Below are 14,233 nucleotides of genomic sequence, written 5' to 3'. Positions count from 1 at the left end.
TTTTTTTAAAATAAAGATTCATCCGAGAAAGTAAATGCCTTGGTACTGATCAGACAGCATGGCACTGGAACAGCTCTTAGCTTGAAACACTAAGTGCCGTTTTGATATGATTGTTTTGGATTTTGCAGGACTTATTTTGTTGCCAAGGTACTGATGTACAAAGTTAAAGTACTTCAAGTGAAATTCCCACTAGAGAACAGCTATTTCTTTTTCTCAAATTTGTGCTCTATTTCCTTTCTGTTACTTTGATGCATAGCTCCCTTTGAACTGCAAATAACTTAGGTCAAACTTTTAAGACTAGTACTTAAGTTTATTTTTGTGGAATTTTTATATTTTGCAGCTGTTCCTTCTTCTCTTTCTACTGTTACTTACCTAGAAGAATTTAAGCTGGTTTTGATATAAGTTGAATGCACAAATCATTTTTGATTGTACATTATCTGTAATTCAAATCACTCTCAATAACAGATTGAGAGATTAGTCAATTTATAGTAATTTTTACCTGTGAAATCCGATTAGAATTAATTTAAGGTTAGTGAAGAAGTACAAACACAAGCTGTGGCTTATACCTGAAAGTAGCAGAAGTAGTTTAACAACTTCAGGTTGGTTAACTGACCTACATTTCAATGGCTCTTACTGAAAGGAATTGCTAAAGGATGGCTACTTAGATTTGGACCACTACTTCAGCAGCAGCCAGTAACGCTGGCAGATATTAAGAACAAGAGATAAAAGGAAAATACCATGGAGACTGGAGCAGAACTGGGTGGAGGGGCTCTACTTTAAGCACTACTGCTTTTTCTCAAGTACCAGCAGTAAGCACTCCTTCAGCAGAAGACAATAGGTTCCTCTTGAAGCCTACGTATAGCAATTACAGCATCCATTAGTGGAGTGTAAGGAGAGTCATGCTAGGTTATAATTATTTACAGAGACTTCATTTTGTGTGGCCCAATAAAGTTGCAATTGGCTTAGATTAGAGGGGAGGTAAGGAAGCTGCTGTACTGTTGCCTCATCGCTGTGCTATTTATTTCATTGCTATTCTCTGGTTATCACACTGGATCTTGTTTAGAGTAGGGGGGATGATTGATTGTTTGTAACTAGGGACGAGTAACAAGTAATAGCAGTATGTAGAGAGACCGAGTATATTAAACGTGTTGTTTAACAGGAGTAAAAAGCGTTATGTTGTACCCAGGCTCACCTTAGGAAAAGTAAGGAATCGGGCCTTTGCAAGGGGTGAGGGAGAGCTCTGTGTTCTGGCTTTGGCTCTAAGGTGGGCTCCTGCACTTGGCAGTAGGGAGTCATGAACAAACTTCACACACAGCAAAATTGACACTTCTAATACGATGACACATTTTTTTATTTTTTTTTTTTTCAAAGACCTTCTCCATTCTTGATGAAAAAGAACGAAGAATCCAGATCAATGGTGTCTGCCTGCTCTTTGTCTTAGTTGGAATTCTTTCATTTTTCACACAGTTTCTACAGGTAATAGCAGTCAAATATGGGTTAATTTTGTTTCTGATCCCTTACTGTATGAGTATGTCTTTCTGTACAATATTTCTATTTATTCTTATACACCCCAGGGATACACCTTTGCCAAGTCTGGTGAGCTGCTTACTAGACGGTTAAGGAAAATTGGTTTCCAGGCAATGCTAGGGCAAGACATCGGTTGGTTTGATGACCAGAAGAACAGCCCTGGTGCTTTGACTACAAGACTTGCAACAGATGCCTCACAGGTCCAGGGGGTAAGACCTGGTAGCTTAAGAACTGTTTACTAGAAGCACTGTTTGAAGGCCTGTTTTGGCACATTGTCACAGCAGTCAGCTAGCATGCAACCAGCAAGGTCAGTGTAGATCAGTCCCTGGTCAGTCAATTAAGCTATTTCTACTTATCATAGACTGTCAGTGTGGAACTATTATCACTGTACTTACCTAAGAGCACAAAGAGGGTCGCAATTTACTGCCCATTATTCCTGCCTGTGTTACCAGAACAAGAACAGAAAAATCAGTAAAATACCAATCATCAATGGAATGAGGAGGAGCATCCAGTGCAAAAGTTTTAATTTATTTTTTTCTGGAGATGAATTAGATTTTTGCCAAAATGCTTCATTTTAAAAACATGTCAGACTAGTAGTTTAATTGCATTTATCATTAATCATGTTTTCAAGTTTCCAGCATGATATTGTGCTGCTTGTGACAGTTTTGATTTAAACTGACAGTCCACTTGAAAAAACAGTTTAAAGTACTGGCTGGTGCTCCAGCCGGAAAATCATGCAGCCAGTTTCAGTGTGACTTACTGTTAGGGGTAGTGAACCACTAACTCCATGCGTTGTGTTCCTTACTGGGTGAGGGTTAAATCATACTGAGCTATAAATATTACCTATGTGAATTGATGCTGTGGTAGAAGTGCGTCAGATGCTATTTTACTTGGATCCAATGCAAGCAATTTTCTAGAAAAAAAAAGAAACATACAAATTTCTTTGTTACAAAAATTGTCCTGTTTCAGCTTGACTGAAGATGGTAGGTCAGTTTTTAAAAACTGTTAATGGAGGTTTTAAGAATTTAAAAGACAAATTGGAGAAGAGGTTCCCAAAACCCCTGTCAGCAGCAACTTCTAAAGAATCAGAGAAACCAGCTGCAAACCTCTTCAGCCCTCACAGGCAGTTACAGGGAATATTTTAATTGAAATAAACAAACTTGCAAAACACTGACTGAACCATTCAATAGCCTCCTAGGGGACATCCTTGTTCTAAGCACATGTAGAGCTGTGGGGCGCAGCCATTCAACCCACAGCTCTGGGGGAAGAAAGCAGAGCCACTTGAGCAGCAGCGTCCTCCACTGTTGACACAGACCTTAGCCAACTGCTGCTCTTGCAGAGCAAGCTGAAGGTGAGAAGGGGACACAAGTGGCTGAGGTCTGAAAATGTCTACACCTGCACCAAGAGTAAGACATGGACTCTTGGAGTGTGTGTGTGGGGTGTTAGAGCTGCAGGAGCTAGGTGAGAGCAGCTCCTTTTGGTAGCCTTTGCAGAGCTGGGAGGTATAACTTCCACCGTGGCCAGGCCCGAGGCACCTTGCCCTATTGCTGCAGGTCAGAGGAGGAGTAGATGATGAGCATTCTGTGCTGCAAGTTCACATCCTGCAAATTAATTTGGCTAAAAATGATCAAGGATATTGAATGCATATTTTCTTTCTAATACGCAGCAACCTAGTTCCTATCTAGGGCTGCTGTCTACTTCTATGAAAGAAAATAACTTTTGAGTAAATAAATTTATTACAAAGAATAGTATTCTTGAAGCACATAAGGAGAAGATGAATGCATTCAATAAAGGTGATATCAAAGGCATATTTAAAAATTTTCCTTAATAAAAAGACAGGCAGAAATGCAACTTTAGTTCAGCCTTTCTCAGTGAAGTTTCTTACTGATTTGAGCACAGCTGAGACTTTGCTGTTAACAGTTAAGTTGCAGGAGGGTTCTGCTTATTATTTAAATCTAGATGGATAAATATAGGGGCTAAACAGAGTATTCAGATGAGTGATGCCCCAGGGAACTAAGGGAACGAATTTCAATAGTTAGATTACCTTTCTCACAATCCTTAGAAACAATTTTCTGAGTTCTCAATAGAAATTTTGGTGGGTGAAAGTATTGGACGTTTGCAGTCCTTCTCTTGATACAATTAATTGGAAACAGTATATTTAAACTGGCTAAACTCCAGTGCAGTCAGCAGCCATTGGTGCCTTATAATATTTTAATATAATTTGGAGTTTTCTAAAGTTTTACAGGAAAATTTATGTAAATATTATTGAACTTTTGGAGTACAAGTCAATCATCTCTGTTTCTTTTTTTTGAAGGCAACTGGATCACAGATAGGAATGATTGTCAATTCCTTTACCAACATTGGGGTGGCCATGATCATTGCTTTCTACTTCAGCTGGAAATTGAGTTTAGTTATAATGTGTTTCCTGCCATTCCTGACTTTATCTGGAGCTGTGCAGGCTAAAATGCTGACAGGATTTGCCTCTCAGGACAAGAAAGCGCTGGAAGCTACTGGACAGGTAACGTTATTTAGAATCTAATTTATATTTGCAGTCCCAGGTAGTTGAAAAATCAGGCATTTGGGACCATCAGTAATTCAAATGCAAAACTGGCAATGTTTTTCAAATAAGTTGTAATATATCAGCTTGTCAAACCATTGGAAACACCACTGGGAACTCCCTAACTGCAAAAGCATTTGCTGTGTGGAATGTAACTGACTTTTCAAAAGTTATTGGACCTAATTGGTAGACGCAGAACTCTCAGCAGTCTGTTTCACCTTTATCAGGTTTTATTTAAATACCCACTTGATGCCCAGTGATTATGCTGTCCTCAGAAAGCAGCGATACTTGTACACCTAGAAATCCTCACATCTGAGAATTGGGCACTGAACCACAGATCAGTACATGGATTTTATAGGGAGAAGAAGTGTTCCTTCAAGCAAATCTTCAGTACCCAATTCCCATTTCTAGGTGTGATTTAAAGAAGCGTGTCATGACTGGGGGCATAAAACTTAAAAAAATAATGTTGACTACCTACACGTGCAGACTTCTGGATTTTTTTTTTTTTTTTTCAAATGCACAAAAGGTATTACGTGAATTAGTATCAGTTGACTTTGGTGTTACTAATCAAATGAACACATTTATGGGCCACTGTTAAGTGCTGTTAGGAGCAATCTTCAATTCCAGAAAGCCAAGGAAGAATTAAGACCTGACCAATTGCCCATATTCAGAATGGTTTAATTATTTATCAAAAGTGATAAATCAAAATACTGTCTTGACAAGGAGAGAAACTTCACTAATGAGCCAAGGCATCAGCTTTTATTCAACAGAATGACCCAGAGGCTGGGATGAAAAGGGCACTCAATGCTTCAGCAGTTTTGCCATTGACTGATTATGTCTGGTGTTATTTTCTAATTTATTTGCCAGCACTGCATCCAAATGCTAAACACTCTGAGTTCTTCCACAGTGATTGCTCATCAGCTATGCTAAACATGGAAAGGCACAGTCTGAACAATCCAATTCACAGTCCCGACTCATCCGCTCCTCCACATTGTATGATAATGCAAGAGATTTGACTTAATTTTGGCCAGGAAAAACCCCTGAAATTGGATGGAATGTTTTTAATAATTTATATTCAGATCTCTTCCTACATGCTGAAAATGTTCATAAGCCATATGACTATTGCTTCCCAGAAGCAAGTGTCGCACTATGAAGCTTCTATCAAAGTCCAAGCAAACTACAGCATTTTAAAGCAATTTCTTAATAAAATTACTTGAGATAAGTAGGGTGAGAGTAGGCTCAAACAGTCAACCTACCTACAGATGAAATTGTATTGCTATTTTTGGGGGGACAGAGCCCCAAATTCTGACTGGCAACAAAGCACAATATAAAGCCTACAATTAATTAAAGCTCCAGAGAAGTTTCCATGGGGATTATCTCATAATTTCCTGTGTTAATTTTCTATGTACATAGGAAAGCATTTGCTTACTCTGCCTATGTACAAGGTAAAAATCCTGGAAATTGTGTCACTGATGTTAGAAGAAACAAGGTGTCACTCTCCATTTAGATGTTCCATCTCATCAGGCTTTTTGGACTTACACAAAATAACTAGTGAGGGTGAGCAGGTGAGGAGATAGCAGTGTTCCTAAAACCATTTTTTTTTTTGTGGATGTTCCATTTATTCACATGTGAAATAAGTCACAACTGAGAGCACGTGCCTGATTTCCTGTGTGCTTGCAGTAACTTAGGTCTTGTGGAGCAGGCACAGCAGTGCTATTGAGGCGTTAGTAGAGAATTGCTGGTAGGAAAGTTTCTCTTTAGGGTGGCTGATATTTAGGCCAGTCTGTATCATAATGGAATCAATTTATGTATGGCATTAGTGCCCTGTGTTCATGACAGACTCAGGCATTTGTGAAAGAGCACATTCTACTTTTCCAAGTAAAAATTGGGAGCATTTACCTTTTTTTTTCCCTTTTTTTCCCCCTCTCCTCCAGATTTCCAGTGAAGCCCTCTCTAACATCAGGACTGTAGCTGGGATAGGGAAAGAGAACATGTTCATCAACAATTTTGAGAAGCACCTGGATATGCCCTATAGAGCTGCAGTCAAAAAAGCGCATGTTTATGGGCTGTGCTTTGGCTTTGCCCAGAGCATAGTGTTCGTTGCCAACGCCGTCTCTTACAGATATGGAGGGTTTCTAGTTGACACTGAGGGACTCCATTACAGCTTTGTGTTCAGGTGAGCGCCCGCCTTGAGCCAGAAACAGGCTCTTCTCCAGAAGGACTGGTCCTGGTGTAGGGTTGTTTCCTGGTGACTTCCCAAGACTGACCGTGTCCCCCTTCCCCGCAGGGTGATCTCTGCTATTGTCACCAGTGGAACTGCTCTGGGAAGAGCTTCTTCCTATACCCCCAACTATGCCAAAGCCAAAACATCTGCTGCACGCTTTTTCCAGCTGGTTGATCGGCTTCCTAAAATCAGTGTTTACAGTGAAAAGGGGGAAAAATGGGTAAGAGCAGGGATGAGTAATCCCTGATGTCATTCAGCTCGATATAGCCATTGGAGTGGCACTAAGGATTTGTAAATCATTGAGGATCATGGCTTTACAAGGAGGTTATGCTGATTGTATAATTGCTCCTTGTCTTTGCTCTTTTGGAAGCAGTGAGCTCTGTACAAGGCAGAAGAGTAATATAAAATGTGGCTATTAGGAATTTGTCAGTGTAAAACTCCTGTAAATTGGAATAGAACCAATTTGGATGACTCATGGAATAGCATGGTTTTTTCTTTCTGCTGTACAGTTCACACATAAACCTGACCATTGCTACCTTATAATGGAGTCTTTTTTTCCATTCACATCAAAATGCTGGGGGTGTTCATGAAGAGGCAAATCATCTCTGAGTCAGACAAAATGAAACTGCTCAATTTTTGGTGTATTGAAAAGTCAGACCCAGAAAATTCAAATAGTTTATTTTTCATTTAAATTATATTTTTTTTTCAGAATGAAAAAAAAAAAAAAAAGTTGTAATGACCTAAATACATTAAGTACTTTGCTTCAAACCATGAAAGTAAAGTATCTTGATTCCCTTCAGAGTTTTGTAAAAGAGTTTTTTAAGAGCTCTGGGAAAACTGGCCTGAATTCAAGTATTGTTTTAATGTTGTGAAGTTCAATTGATTTTATTTATTTTTTACCGAAGCCATTTTTTTGCACAAATGTATTTGGACTACACTTACACGGTGTCTGTATTACAACAAAAAACCCATTTGCAAGGCAATCCCATTTCCAGCTGATGCCTCTGACCAGTGCAGTACAGGGAAGCATAAGCAGAGCAACACTGTCAGGGCTAATGGCTTTATCTCTAGGACAGCTTCTCCAGTATGGGTTTTAATTCCTCCTTCTCGGCTAATTTCACATGCACAAATGTCATATTTTAAATAAGAGATGCAAGAGGGGAATCTGAGGAAGAGTTAGTTTGTACTTTACAACTCAGTTTTGAGCTTGAGCTCATTGTAGCATCTTTCTCATTTTTTTCACCAGGATGATTTCAAGGGAAGCATTGAATTTCTTAACTGTAAATTCACATACCCTTCTCGGCCTGATATTCAGGTCCTGAAGGGACTCTCTGTAGCTGTTAAGCCTGGACAGACCTTGGCATTTGTTGGAAGTAGCGGCTGTGGTAAGAGCACCAGTGTCCAGCTTCTGGAGCGTTTCTATGACCCCGAGACAGGAAGTGTGGTAAGCAAAGGAAACGTGGTTCGTGTGCTGTTGTTTCCAGCAGCACTTCCAGGACTCTTCTGAATGTGTCCTACTGTGCAGCCTAGCAGCAGGGGCACGTACATGCGCCGCCTGGGCCTTCAGCTCCTTCTCAAACACACGTGGGCTGTTCGGACAATTCTGGGGCATCATCTCGGAGGTATTCTGGCAAGACCAGAATACTACAAGGCTCAGGTGTACCCTCGTGCCTTATGTAGGCCGTAGGCATTCACCTTGGTAGCTCCTGTATGAAACATACAATGTGTGGCGTACATCGTGGGAGCACTAGCAAAAATCAAGTCTGAATGGAGCAACAGAGAGCCTGGAACATGCCTAAATATGTGGCTTCAACATGCAGCTGCTTTGCAGGTTGGATTTGCCTAGATTTAACTTCCAGTTATTCAATTACCGATAGCTTAAAAAGCATTTATATATTTTTGTCAAGTAAATCCTTAACCATCTAGTTTGATTTCTCTTTCTTTGGAAAAAATAACTGCGGTGATCACTACGCCAGGAAGGCAACAAAGCATGTGCCTAACCTTAAGCAGTTAAATAGTTCACTTGTATTTAAGATTAAGGAAATGGTCTAGTGTTTGGCTGGATCACAGACATGCCCAGAAAATACACATCATACACAAAGGAATCAAAAATAAGCTGATTGTTCAAATCACTTTAAATCGGTTGTGTCTGCATTTTAGCAATATGGCAATAGCATGTAGTTTTGCTATGAACTACTTGGGTTTTGCAGGCTGTTGTTTTGGAATGATGTTCCAAGTTTTCTCCTATTTCCCGGTAGTTAATAGATGGACACGACACCAAGAAAATAAATGTACAGTTTCTTAGATCGAAAATTGGAATAGTGTCCCAGGAACCCGTGCTATTTGACTGCAGCATTGCTGATAATATCAAATACGGCAGTAACACCAAAGAGGCGACGATGGAAAAAATCATAGAAGCAGCCAAGAAGGCTCAGCTGCATGATTTTGTCATGTCACTGCCTGATGTAAGTACCCGTGAGGCCTTGGCTGTGGAACCACGGGCAGGCTGCTCGGGGGTCACTGCAGCCGGGGTTGCTCCAAAGCCGGTTAAAGTTGCTACATGTGTATACCTTTTATTTACACTTACAGCTGTAACAGTAGAAGCAAAGAGGGTGTCATGAGCATTCGTTATGTTCACGAGAGCTTGGGCATGAGTTGCTACTGGATTTTTACACAGTAGGCAACGGTTTACAAAGCTGAAACCAGCAGTTACAACTCTGACGTAGGAGAAGAGGGCAGATTTTTCAAAGCCGTGGACAAGAAAGAAGCAGCGGCACAGTTCAGCAGTCAAAGCATTACAGTGAGTCAGGAAATATAAATTCTGTTCTGAGCTGTGGGACATTTGCCTTGTGACACTTAGACAAAAATATTTGAAGCTGCCTGCTTATGTGCACTTAAGAAGTATTTAAATGCACCAAAATCATATAAATATAAATCAGAAGAACATAAAAGAACAGATGGACACAATTTCAGCACCAAAATAAAATACTTGTCCAGAAAGCCCTTAAATCACTTTTATCCTCTTCTCCCAAATCGAGGGCGGGGAGGTTTCTTTCACCTCAGACAAATCGGTGAACGGCTTGCTATCAGATTTTTCTTGCAGGCCTCTCACCGTAGTGCCTGGGCCCCCGGGCCATGCGCACAGCAAAGCATGGCTTGGAAACTGCTCCCCAGGCACGTGTATCCCTCGTACAGCAGTTCTGCAGTGCTGGGCTTTTTCAGGAGGAGGCAGCAATGGTCAGCGCTCTTGCCCCTCTCCTCCTGCTCTTCCCTCAGGTTCTCTACTGCTGTGTTTGCTTACACTGGAATAAAAATCTTCCTTTTGTATATTTTTCAGAAATACGAAACTAATGTTGGGGCTCAAGGATCCCAGCTGTCCCGCGGGCAGAAACAACGCATTGCTATAGCGAGGGCTGTCATACGAGATCCTAAAATTTTATTACTGGATGAAGCAACGTCTGCCTTAGACACAGAAAGTGAAAAGGTAAATGCGCACTGGTAAGCAGGAAGGGAAAGTTAATATGATGGCTGACACTGTACAGTGCCTTTTCCTGTTCTATAGACATCTCAATGCACCCCACTACGTGACCGCAAAGTTATTCCATGTTGTTAATACTGCTCTTCCACCTTTGATGATCTTTTCAGAAGATCCAGTAAGCACAGCTATAAAAAAAGCAGCCAGCTACAAAGGCTTTTAGACTGCCAGGGAGAGGCAGCACTTTTTCAGAAACGTGCATACTAATTCCCTGGCTTTCAAAGCATTCATTCAATGGGGATGTTCCACAAATACTGCTTCTGTACATTAAAAATCCAACCAACCAACCAACAGTGTATCCAAACTGATGCATGATGAGCCTGAATATCCAATAAAAACAGCAGTGAGGTGCCTAAGAACTTGGGCAATAATTTGCATGGCTTGGTTACACTCAGAGATTACAGAAATGGGGGATATTTAAAAGCACGTCATCTGAATAAAGGCCTTCCTTTATTTCTACTGCTGTCTATGTTTACCTGTCCCTTCTCTGTACTGCTAATGAACTGAGTTCAGGACCCAGCTAAGCACACCGGTAACATAACCTTTGATTTCGCCTCACAGTCACTTTTGCAAGTGTCGCACAGTACGGTTAATTAATCTGAAGCGATCAGATTTTTCCAGCTCTGAGCCCCAATTTAGTTCGTGTATTTTCAGTCTGACGTTTTGTTTGTTGCCTTTAGACTGTGCAGGCAGCGCTGGATAAGGCCAGAGAAGGGTGTACCTGCATCGTCATTGCCCACCGCCTGTCCACAATCCAGAATGCCGACATCATCGCCGTGATGTCGCAAGGACTCGTCATTGAAAGGGGCACTCATAATGAGCTGATGGCCACAGAAGGAGCTTATTACAAGCTTGTTACCACTGGAGCCCCCATTAGCTGAATTACTGCGGTTCTAGATTTGACAGGTTTCTTTTCTGTAAACCAAAATACTCTGCGGTAGGTATGTGTATGTGTGTTGGTGCTGCAAAGCGCTCTACGATGCCGTCAGTGCTGCGGCACCCGAATGTATGTAGCTTTCTGCGTCAGGCACACGCAGGGGACTAAGCATAGGCTGGTGCCTTCAGGAAGTAGCTTAGCCCACTGCTAAGGGGAAGAAAGCCTGAAAGTGGGGAAGATCTTTGCTGGTGAGCTGGGGAATTGCCGCCTCCCACAGTCAGACTGCACCATCCCGTCCCGCCTCAACTAGCCATCAAGGGCGACCCCGCGCTGGTGTTCTGGCAGCTGCCACTTCCCTGGGTAAGCTGTATGAATGAAAATCAATCCGAAGAACAGTGCTGTACACCTGAAGGGATCAAACCTCTCCTAACGTTCGGACTGCAGAGGGTTACAACAGACCCCTCAGTGTGGGTACCAAACCCCCCCGCCCCTCCCTGCAGGCGTGCTGCCCGGGGCTGCGCTTCAGTGCTGCCTCAGCACTAACAGAGCCGTGCCCCTGCCACAAACCCAGTACGTACTTACAGAGAAGGCAGCTCCACAACAGCGAGGAAAAGCAATCAAGAAGAGGAACAGAAGCTGATGAAGGCTCATTTCCCCTACACTCACCACTCTGATCAAAGCTGTCAAATAGATTTTGAATAGGAATAAATGCTTTAGTTAAATCAATGTAAAATCCTAATCAATCATCACAGTTATTTAAATCACCTCTATTGAGATAGTGATGGCTAATATGTTCTCTTTTGTTTTTAGAAGGCAAGACAACGATAAATATTTTTACAGAAAGCCTAAATATATTCAGTGATGGTGGAAAAAGAGCAAATCATAATTGGCACTTTGTTTCTGTTAAGTAGAGCTGGTAAATAGAACAATTCATTCAGAAATGACAAAGGTCAGGAATTTTCTCCTTCTGGCAGAAGCTTGTATCTGTAACAGCGTATGATAAGGTCTAGTGCATGTTTCTCTCAAATAGGTTCTTGGTTATTGTCTGCAGGACAATAGGACGCTTTCTTTGGGGACTGGGATCTTGGAGACAAAGCAGATAGACAGGAGGTCTCAACTATGGTCTTAACATTTAAATCTTGATTTTGAATAATAGCGTATTAACTGGAAAAGTCATTCCCCATGTCCTAAAATCTGCAGCTGGGGGCTCACCCACTATATAACAAATCAAACCACGATGGAGTTTCTCATAAAACTATGTAACTGTACCAACTGCTGAAACTCGAATAGAGCTGTAAGGGTGAAAACTTCATTAGGATCCATCCCTTAATTCCCAGCAGCTAATAACAATTTCAACTTTTGTACAATTCCACTAATTGAATTACTTCAACAGACCCAACTGAAATCCCATAGCTGACACTGCAGTGCTATTTTCCCAAGGAAGTCTGTATTTCAATCCTTAAATGAAAATGAGAATGAAATCTGCATTGTTTGCCTTCTGTTTTAATCTCTTTAGCCTTTTTATGTTTCAGAGCAATAATTAGTTTGCGTGGCTCAGGACTGAACCTATTGACAGAGTGACTATCAATAACCTATTGGCATACCTATATGATACTTAACTTATATTAGTATTTAAGGCCATGGAAAAATAATGACTCTTTATTAAAAACTACAATGTCTATGTGTACACAATTCTTTTCCCTAAAGGACCCCACTTTCATGGCCTAAATAATACCAACAGATTGTATTTTCTACTGGCTCGTCTGCTTTAGCACTTCATCTCTTACCCTTCAGACAAGCACCTGAGTACCCTGCAGGACGCAACAAGGGTTTCTACGGACCTAGATCAGGTCTCTAACAAGGATCCCCAGCGCAGGCTGGAGCTGTTGAGGCAGCCACCGCACCCCCGCCCGCCCCTGCCTGCAGGGGACCCTGCCACCCCCTGCCAGGAGGGAGCCCCGCGCCGTACCACCAGCCCGGTTCCAGGCACCTGGCAGCTGCCAGGCGCTACGGATCGGGAAATACGCCGGGGTGACCGGCGCCGCTCGCGGTGTACACACACACACTCGCATTGGTCTTACACGTTCTTGGGTGCCATCTCCTGCCACTTTATACCCGTGTGCTCTTGACAGCCCCTTGATTATGAAGCCCTTCAGTACCTGTGCGGAGGGACTGAAGTGCACGCGGGGCTACAGGGTGTGTCTGGGCAGGATCACCAAGCCTTGCTGGACTGGCCCATCCAGCTGCCCCACCGGGCAGCTCTCCCAGCCCCGGGGCTTGGTGACAAGACCCCTGAGCAGACCCGAGGGCGTTCGCTTACGTCCTTTGGAGCCAGCCCTGAGTTATTAGTCTTGACAGAAGTAGCTGACGGTGTTGTTTGGCGCGTCCTGCTGCATGTTCCTCTGCATGGTCCGTGGCAGCTGCATTATCTGGTTTTCCAAACACCCTTTTCCTCTGGATAAATATAACCATGATGCTGTTTTGAGATGGTACCCGAGTAACTGCTCTGCAAATACAGCCCCTCCTCCAACTAGACTCCTCCGAGCAGGAACAGCCTGACTGTGGCCAGAGCCCTTCCATGAGGAAGGCCACACAGGGAATAGGGAGGACAAAAAGAAAAGCTGCATATTAGCAAGTGAGTGTTGTGATCTGAATGTAATGCCAACTAGTCAGCTGGTTTTGATGAGGAGGGACACTTTCACTTCATATAACTCCTGGCTCATGAGTCTCTTTCAGCAGACAGATGGAAGGACTTTTGGAATTCCATTATCCCAATCTGGGCATCTCTAAGTCAAGAATAAAAGATTAATTTTCTCCTGGGGTCCCATTAGTGTGAGTATGGGGATCACTCAAGCACTTTCCACCCTCTTTATTAGATAGGAAAAGCTCAATTTAAAAGGGGGACTTGTGGCCCAAACTAGGTTGAGTAGTTCAGCCCATCATCATATAAGGGTAGATGCTTCAGATGTGTTCCCAATATTAACAATATAAACAGCTGCAAAAGCCTGATGAAGTCACAGTTTAAATATTTAACAATATGATAGCTCTTGTTGAGCTTGAAATGCCACACAATCTTATTAAATAAGGCTTGAAGTATAATTTTCAACTGTGATAAATTCACTAAAGCCTGACTAAGGGACAGGTAAGTTATTTCACTGTATCACCTAAATGGCTGGCTCCTGGTTTACAGTTCTAATTCTATCAAAATACCAGGATTATATCTTGACACTTGTTTATCCCACTACTCTGGAAAAGGCTAATTCTGAAGTTTCAGGAGCCCTCTGTGAAGATTCTTCAGGCAGTTGCAGAAAACTCTATAGGTCCAACCCACTCAGCTGCTCAGAAACTGTCTTATTCTACTGTCATGACTTTAGCAATAGGTTAATTTCTGAAGTTACCGGTAAAACTAACTCAATTTATTCAATTTGCCCACCATTCTTGGTTTTAGTAATGTTTAATAGCTGCAGGAAGAATAAGAGGTGGTTCAGACAGGAGGCTGGTCTTTGCCCCTTC

At 42.0% G+C, this 14,233-nt stretch overlaps 1 protein-coding gene across 1 annotated transcript in view; it reads left to right on the top strand.

Moving 5' to 3' along the window:
* The window catches only part of ABCB11 (ATP binding cassette subfamily B member 11), a 60,187-nt gene extending 48,608 nt beyond the window's left edge, over positions 1 to 11,579 (top strand). Inside the window, exons 23-31 of the mRNA XM_032989699.2 lie at positions 1,372 to 1,476; positions 1,575 to 1,736; positions 3,842 to 4,045; positions 6,019 to 6,260; positions 6,372 to 6,528; positions 7,555 to 7,752; positions 8,567 to 8,773; positions 9,646 to 9,792; positions 10,524 to 11,579. Of these exons, the coding sequence (XP_032845590.1) occupies positions 1,372 to 1,476; positions 1,575 to 1,736; positions 3,842 to 4,045; positions 6,019 to 6,260; positions 6,372 to 6,528; positions 7,555 to 7,752; positions 8,567 to 8,773; positions 9,646 to 9,792; positions 10,524 to 10,724 (1,623 nt within the window). The 3' untranslated portion in view covers positions 10,725 to 11,579. The remainder of the gene's footprint in view (positions 1 to 1,371; positions 1,477 to 1,574; positions 1,737 to 3,841; positions 4,046 to 6,018; positions 6,261 to 6,371; positions 6,529 to 7,554; positions 7,753 to 8,566; positions 8,774 to 9,645; positions 9,793 to 10,523) is intronic.
* Positions 11,580 to 14,233: the final 2,654 nt, after the last annotated feature.

The sequence above is a fragment of the Tyto alba genome, unplaced genomic scaffold (genome assembly GCF_018691265.1).
Source record: "Tyto alba isolate M040663 unplaced genomic scaffold, T.alba_DEE_v4.0 Super-Scaffold_7, whole genome shotgun sequence".
Classification (NCBI taxonomy): Eukaryota; Metazoa; Chordata; class Aves; order Strigiformes; family Tytonidae; genus Tyto; species Tyto alba.
Note: the sequence above shows the minus strand (reverse complement) of the source record. Positions and strands in the feature narration are given on the sequence as shown.